Source organism: Salarias fasciatus, chromosome 11 (assembly GCF_902148845.1).
Source record: "Salarias fasciatus chromosome 11, fSalaFa1.1, whole genome shotgun sequence".
NCBI classification, from domain to species: Eukaryota; Metazoa; Chordata; class Actinopteri; order Blenniiformes; family Blenniidae; genus Salarias; species Salarias fasciatus.
The window spans coordinates 35,440,230-35,458,836 of NC_043755.1; the positions used below are offsets into that span (position 1 = coordinate 35,440,230).

The window sequence follows — 18,607 nt, forward strand, 5'->3', positions numbered from 1 at the left end:
GGTAGGGAATCAGATTCTGGTTCAGGCAGAGGTAGGGAATCAGACTCTAGTTCAGGTAGAGGTCGGGAATCAGATCTTGGTTCAGGTAGAGGTAGGGAATCAGATTCTGGTTCAGGTAGAGGTAGGGAATCAGATTCTGGTTCAGGTCGAGGTACGGAATCAGATTCTGGTTCAGGTAAATGGACTACACTTATATCGTGCTTTTTCATCTGCATTAGCAGAGACCAAAGCAATTTACACTGCAATATCACATTCACCCATTTCACTCCATACTGGGTGTTGGTACGCTTCTATTGTAGCCACAGCTGCCCTGCGGCAGACTGACGGAAGTGAGGCTGCCAATCTGCGCCATCGGCCCCTCCGACCACCACCAACCATTCACTCTCACACTACTTTCATACTTAGGCAAGGTGGGTGAAATGTCTTGCCCAAGGACATGACAGTTTTACGCCTGCGGGAGCGGGGATTGAACCGCCAACCTTCCAGTTATGAGACGACCCGCTCTACCATCTGAGCTACTGTTGCAGAGGTAGGGAACCAGACTCTGGTTCAGGCAGAGGTAGGGATCCAGACTCTGGTTCAGGCAGAGGTAGGGAACCAGATTCTGGTTCAGGTGAGGTCGTTTTTTAAGTGTTATTTTTAAATTTGATTTTAAATCTGGATCTGGGTCCTGCATCTGGGGTCCATCACCAATAGACCAGTCACACACACCACACACACTTCCCTCCTGATGATCCTAACCCTGCTGGTCTCCCTTCTCTCTCTGTCTCTTCTCCCCAGATGCAAGGTGTGCCGTCCCCCCCTCCTACCATCACCACCACCATCGCTCCCACTCCCACTCCTTCCACACTCCGTCCTACGACTGTCCGTCCCACGAGCGTCGCTCCTACGACCCTCCTGTTCACAAGCATCCCTCCTATGAACCTCCCTCCTACGACCATCCCTCCTTCGAACGGCCCTCCTTCGAACGGCCCTCTTTCGACCGTCCCTCCTTCGACCGTCCCTCCTTCGACCGTCCCTCCTTCGAACGTCCTTCCGTCGACCGTCTCTCCTATGACCGTCCCGCCCACAGCCGACCCTTGCACGACCGCAACATCTACGACCGGCCTTCACACGAGCGACCCCTCCACACCCGCTGGAACCCCCGTTTTGGTGTGAGCTCTGGGAATCAGGTCTACATGTTGGACCAGGAAGAGGTAGAGTATCTCCACACACTTCACATCGGTTCCTCTGAAAAACTGTCCTCACAATGTGTGAACAGGAATCTGGAATGGGACATAGATTGCTCCTGCATCTTGATATAAAACTACACACACTATTACAACAATATATTCTTAGAGTCTTGGTCCAGTTTTCCTCCAGGTAAAACCAACAACCTGCCTTTCAGATATCATTCCCACACCACTTTAAAATCCTTTCATGGATTCTTTGAGGAACACTTTTAATTATGAAGAGCTGCTCTCTTTAGATGGCAGAGGTGAAGCCCCTTCTGAAGGAGAGTGATCTACAAAACCCAAAACCAGTGAAGTTGTCACGTTGTGTAAATTGTAAATAAAAACAGAATACAATGACTTGCAAATCCCTTTCAACCTATATTAAGCTGAATACACAGCAAAGACAAGATACTTCACGTTCAAACTGGTAAACTGTGTTATTTTTTGCAAATATTAGTTCATTTTGAATATGATGCCTGCAACGTGTTACAAAAAAGCTGGCACAAGTGGCAAAAAAGCCTGAGAAAGTTGAGAAATGCTCATCAAACACTTACTTGGAACCTCCCACAGGCTAATTGAGGACTGGTGAGTGCCATGATTGGGTATACAAGCACCTTCCCTGAAATGGTCAGTCATTCACAAACAACGACGGGGCGAGGACCAGCACTTTGTGAACAAATGCGTGAGCAAATTGTCACACGGTTTAAGAACAACATTTCTCAACGAACTATTGCAAGGAAATTAGGGATTTCATCATCTACGGTCCATAATATCGTCAAAAGGTTCAGATAATCTGGAGAAATTACTGCACGGAAGCGTGAAGGCCAAAAACCAACATTGGTTGCCCGTGACCTTCCATCCCTCAGGCGGTACTGCATCAAAACCGGCATCACTGTGTGAAGGATATGACCACACGGGCTCAGGAACACTGCAGAAAACCACTCTCAGTCACTACAGTTCGTCACTATGTCTGTAAGTGTAAGTTAAAACTCTGCTATGCAAAGTGAAAGCCATTTATCAACAACACCCAGAAACGCCGCCGGGTTCGCTGGACCTGAACTCATTGAAGATGGACTGATACAAAGTGGAAAAGTGTTATGTAGTCTGACGAGTCCACATTTCAAATTGTTTTTGGAAAGTGTGGTCGTCGTGTCCTCTGGACTGAAGAGGTAATGTTATCTTTACATTACCCACTTTTGCGAAAAGAGGCGCAAAGTTCAAAAGCCAGCATCTGTGATGGTATGGGGATGTATAAAGGCCTCAGTATGCTTCCCCGTTGCAGCGACGGCAGCCCTACGCTGGCAGCCCTACGCCGGCAGCCCTACGCCGGCAGCCCTACTCCGGCAGCCCTACTCCGGCAGCCCTACTCCGGCAGCCCTACTCCGGCAGCCCTACGCCGCTACTGAACATATCTTGCTTCTTCGTCAGGGGAACGCCCTCCTCTGCAATTTCACCGCCAAGCCGCTAGCAGTCACAACAACAATGCAGCTTCCGTAGCTCCAGCTTTACCTAGACATAGATCTATAGACATAGATTTCTAGACGTACGTATCTAGACACACTGCACTGACCAAACATATATCTGCATATATGACATATCTGGAGCCCGGGCTGTCGTGGAGCAGAGGCTGAGCGGACCGTGGTGAAATGTTGGTGAAACTAAGCTTTTGGATGATTAAAGCCGTTTTAGGAGTGGCTATACACATAGCCCCGTCTGCTAACAGTGCTAACTGCTAACAGTAAAGGGATGTGTGCCGCTCCATTTTGGATCTAAATTTCTCCCGAAGCACTGTTTGGATCAGAAAAGCATTCGGGGTGAGTTCTACTTCATTCTGTAAACAACGCGAAAGCGGACCAATCACAGCCCTCGACGTTCACATCACCACGTGTCGCCTCAACGTGAAGTCATGATTTTCGGGAGGTGCACGTCAAGCCCCGGCGTAGGTGCTATGTACACGGCGTAGGAACGGCGTCGCTGTGACGGGGAAGCATACTGAGGCCTTCAGTGCCCAGGGCATGGGTAACTGACACATCTGTGAAGGAACCATTAATGCTGAAAGGTACATACAGGTTTTGGAGCAACATATATTGCCATCCAAGCAACGTCTTTTTCATGGATGCCCCTGCTTATTTCAGCAAAACAATACCAAGCCACATTCTGCACGTGTTCCAACAGCGTGGCTTCATAATAAATGAGTGCGGGCACTAGACTGGCCTGCCTGGAGTCCAGACCTGTAGATGAGCGTAGTTATTGTTCTAAATCAGCATAAATCAACAAATCAAGCAGTTTGAGTCACGTCAATGCAGACACGCACAGTTGATTTTCTAATGTTATAGAACAATAAATGAAACGCTTATCATTAGCTCGATACCATTTTTGTTAGGACCTCTTAGGTGCCCTGATTAATGCCAGAAGCAAGAAACGATTTTAAAATACAAAACTTTTAAACCTTTTTTACTGAAAGACCAATATTTTTCGTGATGTCGAATTAAAAATTGGACCACGCATGGTTTATTTTAACAGTGATTGATGACGAGAGCAGCGATCAGGCAGACCAACGACATAGACCAACGACATAGACCAACAGCAGAGAGCAACGACATGAACCAATCACAGAGGACAAACACATGTGCAGAGAACTTCACAAGCCACCAGCAGAGGGCAAAATCAGTGAGTAAAGACCACAACACATATGAGCGCAACATATGCAACAAACACATTTACAATATTCACATATGCAGCAAACACATATGCAGCAAATACATGTGCAACGTCCACATATGCATCAAACACATATGCAGGAAATACATGTGCATCAAACACATGCAGCAAATACATGTGCAACGTCCACATATGCAACATACACATATGCAGCAAAAACACATGGACCATAAACATATACATAAAGCAATTGCACTCGGCAAAAACATTAATCCCATAGACATCAGTCAAATACACATAGCAACAGCATAGACCAACAACATCAACACATATCACATGTACTTTTTTTTTTTGACACAAATGGAACCCCATACAAACTGTTGAACAATTGAAGCTGTACATCAAGCAAGAATGGGAAAGAATTCTACCCGAAAAGCTTCAAAAATTGGACTCCTCAGTTCCCAAACGTTTACTGAGCGTTGTTAAAAGGAAAAAGGGTGTAAAACAGTGGTAAAAATGCCCCTGTGCCAACTTTTTTGCAATGTGTTGCTGCCATCAAATTCTAAGTTGAGGATTATTCGCAAATGAAAATAACATTTCTCAGTTCGAACTTTAAGTATCTTGTCTTTGCGGTGTATTCAATCGACTATAAGTTGAAAAAGATTTGCAGATCATTGTGTTCTGTTTTTATTTACAATTTACACAACGTGCTAACTTCACCGGTTTTGGGTTTTGTAGATGGAGACTGTCCTCCCCTAGAAAACAACCGCAGTGGTCGTTATTCACGCCTCAAACTACACCATGGGGCGCCTTTTAAAATGAAGCGCCCCCTAGTGGCCAATTGTTTGAATTGAATTTCTGAAGATTATGAAGAATTGATGTGACAATAAGTGTGTGTACATGTGTGTATGTGTGTTTACATGTGTGTAGGTGTGTGTACATGTGTGTATGTGTGTGTACGTGTGTAAGTGTGTGTACATGTGTGTAGGTGTGTGTACATGTGTGTATGTGTGTTTACATGTGTGTACGCGTGTGTAGGTGTGTGTACATGTGTGTATGTGTGTTTACATGTGTGTATGTTTGTGTACGTGTGTGTATGTGTGTTTACATGTGTGTAGGTGTGTGTACGTGTGTAGGTGTGTTTACATGTGTGTAGGTCTGTGTACATGTGTGTATGTGTTTACATGTGTGTAGGTGTGTGTACGTGTGTGTGTTCTTGTATTTCTATCCTTGTTGGGGCCAAATGTCCCCACAAGGATAGCAAAACGTGGAACGACGTGCCTTGTGGGACCTTTTTCCGGTCCTAAGTAGGAGAAACAGTGTTTTCTTGACCATGTTGTTGTTACTGAAAAAAGTAAAAGTGCAAAAACATTTCTTTAGGGTTAGGCTTTGTTGTGGTGTGGGTTAGGGTAAGGGTCAGGGTTAGGGGCTAGACATGAATGGGAGTCAATGGAAGGTCCCCACAAGGATAGAAATACGAGACTGTGTGTGTTTACATGTGTGTATGTTTGCTAACGTGTGTGTGTGTACGTGTGTATGTGTGTACATGTATGTATGTGTGTAGATGTGTGTGTACATGTGTGTACCTCCTCGTACATTAAAATAGAGATTTCTCCATTCTACAGATTTGTTTGTAGTTTTTTTCTTGTGGCTCCTGATCTGTTTCAGAAACTATTTCAAAGCTTTTGTTCTGGTTTGAAAATCAAACTGAAGTCATTCAATGCAGAGATTCGTGTTTGTGGTTAAAAGTAATTATTAAGTGCAACTTGCTCCTTAAAAAAAACAAAAAAACAATCCGTGGTGTCTGTGGCTTTATTTACATGGTCATTAGGGGGGCGCTTGATTTTACAGGGTACCCCATGGTCTAATTCGAGGCATGAATTAACACTAGAACTTCCACAGCAAAGGTGTGAAGAGATGCTTCTGTCATGAAAACAAGGCTCTTCAGCAGAGGACAGTGGGGACATGCAGAGCCACTGCAAGGCAACTTCTTCTGTTAGATTGACTGAGCAGAGTGTGTGGGGGAGGGAGGCTAACTTCCCTCCCTGCTCTACTGCGCATGTTGTCTGCAGAAAGTTAGGAGGAAGAGCAGCGATCCTGTGTGTCAGTGTGCTGCCAGAGACACAAACCGTTTTCTGAAAAACAACAAAACGGGCAAGTTTTATAGAATACCATCGACTCGCACCTCTTTATACATTATCACAGAGTTGTAATACCAGTAGTGGTTTTACTATTTTAGATATTTTCATGTCTTTATTTTGGCTCCACCAGCTGTTTATCTGCTCTTTTATTACACATTATTTAGAGAAAATGAGGCATATACATTGTTGGTTTATCATTATTTAGTATGTACAGCTTTTTTTTTCTTTTTCTTTGTGTGTGTGTGTGTGGGGGGGGGGATGCAGCACATCATATTTAATCAATGAGTAATCTATACACACATATGCATACAGTCAAGTTACTGGTTGAGTGGTCTTCCACGGTACAAAACAGTCTTTCATTTATAAGCAACATAACTTTAAACCACAGATTTGCAAAATAACAGAGACACCGAAATCAGCCTCCTGTCCTCTGTCTGTGGGCCGTGGCAAAAAAGCATGCCGTTCACACTAAAACCGAGGAAAAAGGAGTTAATCATATCTGCATAGTAAAAATTGTATTACAGCAGTATTTTGACCAGAAAATGCATCTTTTGGAAATGGATCCATCTGATATGGACGCATTAACATTTTAATACTAATATTTTTAGGGCTTCCTGGTAATGGGCCTAAAAATTCAACAATTCTGCTGAATAAATATATGATACAACAGTATTTTGATCAGAATGGACCGGTGTATCTGGGATCGTATCTCACTGTAATGTCTGTAAATTCAAGTAAGACTCAGAGTTTGCTTGAGAATGCACTGAAAGAAACAGACGTGTTGAGCCACCGGCCACTGAAATGTGAGCGGTTTCTTCCCCTTCTTTATCCATGGCTCATTAAAACGTCTCCCAGTCACAAATGTTAATTTAGCAGCATAACTTATTTTATCACAACATCGCCAGCTGACCGTGCAAGATCAGGACAAACACAACCACTGATCAGTGAGGCTCTTTCTGCAGTCAGGTTCACGCATCCACTGTGTTGGTAAATTAATTATTCCTCCATAGGTAGAGGAGAAAAACCTGAGACTTGCAGTTTACCAAAGCTAGTTTTGGAAATGCTTTTTTGTCCCAACAAAAGTAAAAAGGAAGGTGGTTATCTGTCATTGCAAAACAGGATATCTGTACAATATTCCAATGGCTCTGCAAACTCTAACCTCTCAAACCACACACGTTGGTTGGTTGGTTGGCTGCCATAGGTGGTCGGTTTCCCTGATTATTGCCTGAGTGGATACAATTACATTTTAGCAGACAGACGCTGAGTCCAAAGCGACACGCAACATACACACATTCACACACACACACACACACACACACACACACCAGCAGCCGGTGTTATTTTGGATTAAGTTGGATTCAGGAGTTCGGCGGCTCCGGCGGCTCCAGGTCAGTGTTGCAGGTGCAGCCACTGACAGGACAGTCTGAATTGACTGTTGTTTGATTCCACTGTTCTCTGGAGCCTGCGTTTTGCCTGTTGTGTTTTTTGATTGGCTGCAGCTTTGTGCTCATGTGTTCATCATGCAAATAAGACTTTGCTGGTTTAACTGAAGTTTCTCCAGAGACTGGGATCTGGGCTGGATTTATTCTGCTGGGCGGCTTCATGTCAGATTTGGGCTGGAAACACTGAGTCCGATCTGACAACCCTGGCTCCAGAGAGGAGGTACATGCCCGGGCTGAGGACAGGGGTCCCCGGGGCTCTCCGGCAGTCCGGGTTTTGGTTGTTGCCTGGAGGGAAGCTGGGACGCTCTCCAGGCGGCGGCACCAGTTTCTGCTTTTCTACTGCATAACATGGAAACTGCTTTTAAGGAACTACGGGGACTTTAGGTAACTTCAGGGCAGTTTGGGGACTTCTGGGGGAGTTTAGGGGAGTTTGAAGGATTTTGGGGGAGTTTGGAGGAGTTTGGAGGAGTTTGGAAGCATTTGCGGAACTCTGGGGCAGTTTGGGGGAGTTTAGGGGGAGTTTGGGGGAGTTTGGAGGAGTTTGGAAGCATTTGCGGAACTCTGGGGGAGTTTGGGGGAGTTTAGGGGAGTTTGGGGGAGTTTGGAGGAGTTTGGAGGAGGTTGGGGGAGTCTGGGGGAGTTTGGAGGAGTTTTGGGGAGTTTTGGGGGAGTTTGGAGGTGTTTGGGGGAGTTTAGGGGAGTTTGGGAGAATTTGGAGAAGTTTGGGGGAGTTTCGGGGAGTTTGGAGGAGTTTAGGAGAGTTTGGGGGAGTGAGGGGAACTCTGGGGGAGTTTAGGGGAGTTTGAAGGAGTCTGAGGGAGTTTGGAGGAGTTTGGGGAACTCTGGGGGAGTTTAGGGGAGTTTGAAGGATTTTGGAGGAGTTTGGAAGCATTTGGGGAACTCTGGGGGAGTTTGGAGGAGTTTGGGGGAGTTTGGGGGAGTCTGGTGGAGTTTTGGGGAGTTTGGGGAACTCTGGGGGAGTTTGTGGGAGTTTGGAGGAGTTTGGAAGCTTTAGGGGAACTCTGGGGGAGTTTGGAGGTGTTTGGGGGAGTCTGGTGGAGTTTTGGGGAGTTTGGGGAACGCTGGGGGAGTTTAGGGGAGTTTGAAGGATTTTGGGGGAGTTTGGAGGAGTTTGGAGGAGTTTGGAAGCATTTGGGGAACTCTGGGGGAGTTTGGGGGAGTTTAGGGGAGTTTGGGGGAGTTTGGAGGAGTTTGGGAGAATATGGAGGAGATTGGGGGAGTTTGGAGAACTCTGGGGGAGTTTAGGGGAGTTTGGGGAACTCTGGGGGAGGTTAGGGGAGTTTGAAGGATTTTGGGGGAGTTTGGAGGAGTTTGGAGGAGTTTGGAAGCATTTGGGGAACTCTGGGGGAGTTTGGGGGAGTTTGGAGGAGTTTGGAAGCATTTGGGGAACTCTGGGGGAGTTTGGAGGAGTTTGGGGGAGTTTGGGGGGAGTCTGGTGGAGGTTTGGGGAGTTTGGGGAACTCTGGGGGAGTTTGTGGGAGTTTGGAGGAGTTTGGAAGCATTTGGGGAACTCTGGGGGAGTTTGGGGGAGTTTGGGGGAGTCTGGTGGAGTTTTGGGGAGTTTGGGGAACGCTGGGGGAGTTTGTGGGAGTTTGGAGGAGTTTGGGAGAATATGGAGGAGTTTGGGGGAGTTTGGAGAACTCTGGGGGAGTTTAGGGGAGTTTGGTGGAGTTTAGGAGAGTTTGGAGGAGTTTGGGGGAGTTTCGGGGAGTTTGGAGTAGTTTAGAGGAGTTTGGGGGAGTTTGGGGAACTCTGGTGGAGTTTCGGGGAGTTTAAAGGAGTTTGGGAGAATATGGAGGAGTTTGGGGGAGTTTGGGGAACTCTGGGGAGTTTAGCGGAGTTTGAAGGAGTTTGTGGGAGTTTGGAGGAGTTTGGGAGAATATGGAGGAGTTTGGGGGAGTTTGGAGAACTCTGGGGGAGTTTAGGGGAGTTTGGGGGAGGTTGGAGGAGTTTGAAGCAGTTTGGAGGAGTTTAGGAGAGTTTGGAGGAGTTTGGGGGAGTTTCGGGGAGTTTGGAGTAGTTTAGAGGAGTTTGGGGGAGTTTGGGGAACTCTGGTGGAGTTTCGGGGAGTTTAAAGGAGTTTGGGAGAATATGGAGGAGTTTGGGGGAGTTTGGGGAACTCTGGGGGAGTTTAGCGGAGTTTGAAGGAGTTTGTGGGAGTTTGGAGGAGTTTGGGAGAATATGGAGGAGTTTGGGGGAGTTTGGAGAACTCTGGGGGAGTTTAGGGGAGTTTGGGGGAGGTTGGAGGAGTTTGAAGGAGTTTGGAGGAGTTTAGGAGAGTTTGGAGGAGTTTGGGGGAGTTTCGGGGAGTTTGGAGTAGTTTAGGAGGAGTTTGGGGGAGTTTGGGGAACTCTGGTGGAGTTTCGGGGAGTTTAAAGGAGTTTGGGAGAATATGGAGGAGTTTGGGGGAGTTTGGGGAACTCTGGGGGAGTTTAGCGGAGTTTGAAGGAGTTTGTGGGAGTTTGGAGGAGTTTGGGAGAATATGGAGGAGTTTGGGGGAGTTTGGAGAACTCTGGGGGAGTTTAGGGGAGTTTGGGGGAGGTTGGAGGAGTTTGAAGGAGTTTGGAGGAGTTTGGGGGAGTTTGAAGGAGTTTGGAGGAGTTTGGGGGAGTCTGGGGGAGTTTGGAGGAGTTTGGGGGACTTTGGGGAACTCTGGGGGAGTTTAGGGGAGTTTGAGGGAGTTTAGGGGAACTCTGGAGAACTCTGGGTAGTCCATGAGCCGGAGGGCAAATCGGTACCATTTTGAGGGATTAATTTTCATAGTGATTTTCATGAAGGTGCACATCTCTAGTGTTGGAAAATGTGTGATAGCCTTCAATCCACGGTAGTTTTTAGGAGCTATCATCACTTAAACCAAAGGAAGTCAGCTCGGCCGAGCGAGCTCACGGACCCAGCTTCCGCCTGACATTTTTAGCAATATCTCTGGAATGGAAAGTGTTAGAAACTTACTTCTTTCTATTTCTGGAACTAGAGAGTTACAGCTTTACAACAAGCTATCCTGCAGCCTTCTACACCCTCTGGAAGCTGTACAAAATCCTTGTAAATATTGTTCCAAATGTTTCAAAATCAAAAAAAGTTGATTTTCTTTTTGATTTTCTATATATATTAAAAACCAAGGATGATAGACACTTACTGTTTTCTTTGTTCAAATCTATGGCTTTCTAGCTTTCAAACAAGCCCACCCATGGCTTCTTACTCTTCTGGGAGGCTGTGTTACATTGCATTGAAAATTTGTCATGAATTGTGAATCTTAAACAAAATTAAGTTTCACACCTATGAGCCTACTTTTCCTATTAAACATATTTGTTTGAAATGTTGTTGTGGATTATTGACATAATTAGGAGGAAAAAATAATAAATGTTCTGTCATTAATAATATTTGAGCAAAAATACCAACATTATCTGTATTATAATACTAAGTAAATATGAAATGTGAATAGTTTTCCAGAAAATTGATTACTTCAATGCTATTACTGAGAAAGGAACATGAACAATAGCATTTAATTGACTTTTTTTTTTTTTTTTTTATTTTTTTTTTTAGAAATTATACGAACTCAACCCTTTACACAAAGAATACCAAAAAAATTAGGGAACATGCACAGTTTTATACCACTGTAATCTATGCTTTGTGGTAGGTCACATAATACATTTCTCACATCTAGTAGGAATCACTATCAATTTCTTCTTCATCCCCGTTCTCGTCATCAGCATCATCTCTTTCTGAAGCACATGCTTGGTTTTCACAGTCTGGCTGCCTGCACATGTCTGTGCATTTCAGTCTATTGCTTCCCTGTTGCTTCCCAGACTTCCTGTCCCCAGACACTTCCTCCAGCTCCTCTGGGAGGATTCCAATGCGTTCCCAGTCTCTCCAGCATGTCCTGGGCCTTCCCCTAGGTCTCCTCCCAGTGGGACATGCCCGGAACACCTCCCGAGGGAGGCGTCCAGGAGGCATCCTAACCAGATGCCCGAGCCACCTCAGCTGGTTCCTTTGGATGTGGAGGAGTAGCGGCTCTACTCTGAGCTCCTCCCTGGTGACTGAGTTCCTCCCCCTGTCTCTAAGGGAGTCCAGTCCCCCTACGGAGGAAGCTCATTTCGGCCGCTTGTATCCGGGATCTTGTCCTTTTAGTCATGACCCAAAGTTTATGACCATAGGTGAGGGTGGGAACGTAGATTGATCGGTAAATCGAGAGCTTCGCCTTTTGGCTCAGCTCCCGCTTCACCACAAGGGACTGATACAACGACTGCATCACTGCAGACGCTGCACCGATCCGCCTGTCAGTCTCACGCTCCATCCGTCCCCCACTCGTGAACAAGACCCCAAGATACTTAAACTCCTCCACCTGGACCAGAGTCTCTCCACCGACCTGGAGAGGGCAAGCCACCTTGTTCCGGTTGAGGACCATGGCCTCGGATTTGGAGGTGCTGATCCTCATCCCTGTCACTTCACACTCGGCTGTGAACCGCCCCAGTGCATGCTGTAGGTCCGGGTTTGATGAAGCCAACAGGACAATATCATCTGCAAAAAGCAGAGATGAAATCCTGTGGTTCCCGAACCGGACCCCCTCTGGCCCCTGGCTGCACCTAGAAATTCTGTCCATAAAGATTATAAACAGAACCCGTGACAAAGGGCAGCCCTGCCGAAGTCCAACATGCACCGGGAACAGGTCCGACTTACTGCCGGCAATGCGGACCAGACTCCTACTTCAGTCATACAAAGACCGGACGGCCTTTAACAAGGGGCCCCGGACTCCGTATTCCCGGAGCACCCCTCACAAGACACCACGAGGGACATGGTCGAACGCCTTCTCCAAATCCACAAAACACATGTGGACTGGTTGGGCAAACTCCCACGAACCCTCGAGCACCCTATAGAGGGTCTAGAGCTGGTCCAGTGTTCCACGACCAGGACAAAAACCGCATTGTTCCTCCTGAATCCGAGGTTCGACTATCAGTCAAATCCTCCCCTCCAGTACCCGGGAATAGACTTTCCCAGGGAGGCTGAGGAGTGTGATCCCCCTATAGTTGGAGCACACCCTCCGGTCCCCCTTTTTAAAAAGGGAGACCATCACCCCGAACTGCCAGTCCAGAGGTTCTGTCCCCAACCGCCACACCATGTTGCAGAGACGTGTCAACCAAGACAGTCCCTGCACATCCAGAGACTTAAGATACTCAGGGTGAATCCCGTCCACCCCTGGAGCCTTGCCACCGAGGAGCTTGCCAACCACCTCAGTGACTTCAGCCTGGGTGATGGACGAGTCCACCTCTGGGACCTCAGCCTCTGCTTCCTCTACGGAAGACGTGGCAACGGGATTGAGGTCCTCGAAGTATTCCTTCCACCGTCCTATGATATCCCCAGTTGAGGTCAGCAACTCCCCACCTCCACTGTAAACAGTGTTGGCGGAGACCTGCTTTCCCCTCCTGATGCGCCGGACAGTTTGCCAGAATTTCTTCAAGGCCGACCGATAGTCCTCCTCCATGGCCTCCCGAACTCCTCCCAGACCCGAGTTTTTGCCTCCACAACCGCTCGGGCTGCAGTTCGCTTGGCCTGCTGGTACCTGTCAGCTGCTTCTGGAGTCCCATGAGCCAACAAGGCTAGATAGGACTCCTCCTTCAGCTTGACGGCAGCCTTTACTTCCGCTGTCCACAACCAGGTTCGGGGGTTGCCGCCACGACAGGCACCGGACACCTTACGACCACAGCTCCGGGCAGCTGCTTCGACAATGGAGGTGGAGAACATGGTCCACTCGGACTCAATGTCCCCAGCCTCCCTCGGGACATGAGAGAAGCTCTCCCGGAGGTGGGAGTTGAAAACCACGCTGACAGAGGGTTCCACCAGACGTTCCCAACAGACCCTCACAATACGTTTGGGTCTGCCAAGTCTGTCCGGTTTTCTCCTCCGCCAGCGAATCCAACTCACCACCAGGTGGTGATCCGTCGACGGCTCTGCTCCTCTCTTCACCTGGGTGTCCAAACCACGAGGTCAGAGGTCAGATGACACAACCACAAAGTCGATCGACCTCCGACCTCGGGTGTCCTGGTGCCAAGTGCACTTATGGACACCCCTGTGTTTGAACATGGTGTTCGTTATGGACACACTGTGACTAGCACAGAAGTCCAGTAACCAAACACCACTCGGGTTCAGATCAGGGAGGCCGTGCGATCCAGTCAACCCCCTCCAGGTCTCACTGTTACTGCCCACGTGGGCGTTGAAGTCCCCAGTAGAACAATGGAGTCCCCAGTCAGAGCACTGTCCAGCACCCCTCCCAGGGACTCCAAGAAGGCCGGGTACTCTGCACTGCTGTTCGGCCCGTAAGCCGAGACAACAGTGAGGCACCTGTCCCCGACCTGAAGACGCAGGGATGCAACCCTCTCATACACTGGGGAGAACTCCAACACATGGCAGCTGAGCTGCGGGGCTATAAGCAAAACCACACCAGCCCGCCACCTCTCACCGCGGGCAACGCCAGAGAAGTGGAGAGTCCAGCCCTTCTCGAGATGTTGGGTTCCAGAGCCCAGGCTATGTGTGGAGGTGAGCCCGACTATATCTAGCCGGTATCTCTCAACTTCCCTCACAAGCTCGGGCTCTTTCCCCCCCAACGAGGTGACATTCCATGTCCCTAGGGCTAGTCTCTGTGTCTGAGGATCGGGTTGCCGGGCACCTTGCTGTCGGCTGCCACCCAATCCACATTGGTCCATATCTGTCATACTTTTCCATATTGAAGTGGAAGCTGGCGATCTACATCTCTTTTACTTTATGTAGCATAACCACCACTAATCCTGAAACAGAATTAAACATTATCACAACTCCAGCTCCAGAAGAGTACTTACATATTACTTGCACAGTATGTAATCCCACACTAAATGTTACACCCTAATATTACTGTGAGACCTCAAAAGATAATTGGTTTCAACAGAGATTATTAAATCACAAAGCAATGTTTTAAAAATGTATTTAGCATTCCAACTCTTTTTTCTCTTCGTCTTGTTTTGCATTTTTTGGTAAACTTCCAAGTTTATGTTACTTTTTCATGTGTGTACTTACTGCAGCTGTCGGACACCCCTGCTTCACGTGCTTAATTAGACCAGGCCAGCAAGCCGTGCATAAGAGGAGAGAAGGGGAGGGGCTACGGGGGAACATTGGTATGACAGCATATAACTAAACAGAGACAGAAAGACAATAAGAGGAATAGCCCTAAAAGTAATTTAGATGTACTTAAAGGAAATAAATAAATAAATGAATAAATAAATAAATAAATAAACATTATATCTATATTCATATTAAAAGAAAAATAAATCAGATGTTCTTGTCCCTTTACATGCATTTGACATGAGGGTGAGATTCACAATTTCTGACAAAATTTTAACGCAATGTTACATAGCCTCCAGGTGGAGTAGAAACCCATGGGTGGGCTTGTTTGAAAGCTAGAAAGCTATACATTCCAACAAAGAAAACAGTAAGTGTCTATCATTTTTCGTTTTTAACGTATATAGAAAATCATAAAAGAAAATCAACTTTATTTGATTTTGAAATTTTTTTAACAATATTTACCAGGATTTTGTACAGCTTCCAGAAGGCGTAGAAAGCTGCAGGACAGCTTGTTTTAAAGCTGTAACTGTCTAGTTTTTGAAATAGAAAGAAGTAAGTTTCTAACACTTTCTGTTCCAGAGATATTGCTAAAAATGTCAGGTGGAAGCTGGGTCTGTGAGCTTGCTCGGCCGAGCTGAATTCCTTTGGTTTAAATGATGATAGCTCCTAAAAACTACCGTGGATTGAAGGCTATCACACATTTTCCAACACTAGAGATGTGCACCTTCATGAAAATCACTATGAAAATTAATCCCTCAAAATGGTACCGACACACCCTTTTTGGGGCCTTGGCTCATGGACTAGGGTGAGTTTAAGGGCCTCCACACACTACAGGATAATCGGGCCGAATTTTGCCCCGATCCTCTCCTCCCGATCGAGGCCGACAGGGTCCGATTGTCGGGAGTATGCAAATAAGTTCGGGTCCGATCTTCGTGTGGTGTGCGGTGTGTTCCGAGAGATTTTTTCCGGTCGGAGCCTCTCGGGAGGCGTCGGAAGGGGAGATCGGAGATAATGAACATGTTCAATATTTCCGATCGCAAATCCTGTAGTGTGCGGAGCTCCGAGAGGCGCCGATCAGCTCTGAGTAGAGCTGTCCACACCCTCGAAATAAAGCTCTCTGATTGGATGAACAGCTCCGTCTCACCAAGGTGCCGCTGATTAAAAACATCCACTCAAAGCTGTCAGAGCTGGATGATGAATATATGTCTGTGAAATATATTCACTATATATGACAGTGAAACAGAAAAGCCAGAGCTCTAAACTCAGCCGTGCAGAAAGTGATGGTTAATCCTATCGCTCCTGGATGAACTGGATCCTCCATTCAGACCCAAACTCCGATCTAATATCTGCATCTCCGCCAGTCCTGCAATAATCCCAATGTTTTAATTAATCTCCGTTATTAACCATCACGGAAGAATGGGGAAGAAAAAAATAATAATAAAAGAAAAAAAAAACTTTCCACTGATTCCGTGCCCTCAGAGACAGAGCGGACTATAATGAAACTTTCCTAATCAACGTATTTTTACTCTGATTTAAACTATCAAATCTGTGGACATAAAGAATGATTTAAGATATTTGATGATTTAAAAAAGATTTTAAAAAGTAGCATTTATTTGACACGGTCTGCTAATAACTTTATTCTACTGCTGCACTCGGGACTCAAAAGTAAAAGAAAAAAAAACACACAAACAGATTAGCTAATAAGCTGAATTATTATTAAATGTAAATTATAATAAAATGATCTGAAACTATGTTTCCCTCTTCTGTACTGGAACATTTAAATTTTCTAACGAGGTGCTGACAGTCCGTGCTCCGTGCGCACGGCAGGTGGGGGTCTGCACTGAAGGAGCGGTACCAATGTGAATGAATGAACTGAGGGAACGAATGAGTTCTCCACTTATTATTGAAAGTGGAGATGAATGTAAAAACAGCAATGAAGGGAAACAGCACAAAGTCACGTCGGACGACGTGAGATTTGGAGGAGTGAGGAGCCGATTCTCGGCTGAAGAATCTGCTAGTGTGTGGTCTGCTCCGGAGTGACACCGCACACTAGAAGATCAGGAGAGGAAGATCGGGTACGATCTGTCCTCTGCTGTCGTGTAGTGTGTGGTGTCTGAATCGGGGAAGATTGAAAAAATCCTGTAGTGTGTGGCCGGCTTAAGGGAGTTTAAGGGAGTTTAAGGGAGTTTGGGGAACTCTGGGGGAGTTTAGCGGCGTTTTGAAGGAGTTTTAGGGTGACGGGGGTGCTGCATCCTCCCCCAGACCCCTCTCTCCCCCCGCTCTTATGCACACACACGTTGGGCTTTGGGAGGCGGGCTTATCAAGTTGGGTGTGGTGGAGGGGGCCATCTAAGTGGACCCAATCACTGCACCCTTCAGTGGCTTGCCTCTCAGTCTTAATTGCATTTAGTCATATAACATGACCAAATGCATGCAATGGGGGTGGGGGGTGGGGGGAGGGGGTGGGGGGGTGTTCAGGTAGATGGGACTGCTCATTTGGTCTCGCTCGCGGCACGGTGTGGTTACTGTCCCTGAATTTTAATCGCAAGCAACATATACTCCATCAACACTCACGAGCCGGGGGGGAGGGCAATGGGGTCTTCTGCACCCCTGTTTCCGGATTCCTTCTGTTGGAGGGCGGGGGGGCAGCTGTTGTTTTCCCCACAGGCCTGGGGTTTGGACCGACTGTGGTTTGGGGGGCTGCTGGCTCTGGGGGGGGCATACCTGTCTGCAGTGGTGGGGTTTGGGGGTGGGGGCGGCGGTTGTGGGTGGCGGGGGGGCCTGAATGTGGGGTTCGGTGTTCCCTCACCTTCCGGGGGGGTCTTCCAGAGGACATGACGGTTGGATGACGTGGGAATGTGAGTGTGTTTGGGTAGGGTGTGTGTGTGTGTATGTGTGTATGTGTGAATGTATGTATGTATGTATGTGTGTATGTGTGTGGGTGTGTGGGTGTGTGCGTGCGCACGTGTTTGCTAGTGTGTGCGTGAGAGTGTGTGAGTGTGTGAGTGTGTCAGAATGTGAGTGTGTCAGAATGTGAGTGTGTCAGAATGTGAGTGTGGTTGGTTTAGAGATGAGTGGTTTTGTGTGTGTGTGTGTGTGTGTGTGTGTGTCAGTGTGAGTGAGTGGGTGTGAGTGTTGGGTTGGGGCGGGTGGGAGGAGTGAGTCGGGGGGGGAGGGGGGTGATGCCCTCGATCTCGGGGTGCATGGCCGGAGCGCTGGGGGGGATACTGGCCTGGGGTGGGTTGCCGCCCGTGTGGGCCGGTTCTTCCGGGTGGGTCATGGCCCTCTGCCTGGGTGGGGGGTCGGCTCTTGGGCTCTTGGGCCTTGGGCTCTCGGCTCTGCCCGCCCTGGGCGTCCAGCGCCAGGGGTGGACCGGCTTCTGCCGGTCGTGGCTCCGCGGGGCACCGGCCCCGGGGCCGCCGGGGTCCCCGGCCAGGGCTTTCCTGGACCGGAGCGGGGGCGTCTGCCTGTGGGAGCGGCTTGGATCCGGGCTCTGTGATGACCGCCAGCTGTCTGGGCTCTGAGGGCCTCTCTGGCCTGCTTCTTTCCTTCTCAGGGGTCAGAGGTCATATATGCATGATCACTATCACCATCATATTTCATGATCACTCTGATCTTTAATCACTCTTCACGTGGGCGGAGGTCCATCTGTTGTCGTGGGAAGTGGCGGGCGGAGTCCGGATGCAGCCTCGACACCAGCCGTCAGTTTGTGAAGTGAAGGATTGAGAGCATTGAGCTGAGATCTGTTCTGACCCGGTCTAGACGTCCGCAGGACTTCAGATCTAATTCGACCCGCAACAGATAAAATGATCAAGTTTTGAACATTTTGCGGGTGGTGGATGTTCCCTCCGGGTGGTGGATGTTCCCTCCGGGTGGTGGATGTTCCCTCCGGGTGGTGGATGTTCCCTCCGGGTGGTGGATGTTCCCTGCGAATGGTGGATGTTCCCTCCGAGTGGTGGATGTTCCCTCCGGGTGGTGGATGTTCCAGGCGGGTGGTGGATGTTCCCAGTGGGTGGTGGATTTTCCGGGCGGGTGGTGGATGT

At 47.9% G+C, this 18,607-nt stretch overlaps 1 protein-coding gene across 1 annotated transcript in view; it reads left to right on the top strand.

The window, feature by feature from the left end:
- The first annotated feature begins 1,102 nt into the window (after positions 1–1,102).
- Positions 1,103–18,607, top strand: part of syngap1b (synaptic Ras GTPase activating protein 1b) — a 140,979-nt gene continuing 123,474 nt past the window's right edge. The window contains exon 1 of the mRNA XM_030103511.1: positions 1,103–1,196. Coding sequence (XP_029959371.1) covers positions 1,179–1,196 — 18 coding nt within the window. The 5' untranslated portion in view covers positions 1,103–1,178. The remainder of the gene's footprint in view (positions 1,197–18,607) is intronic.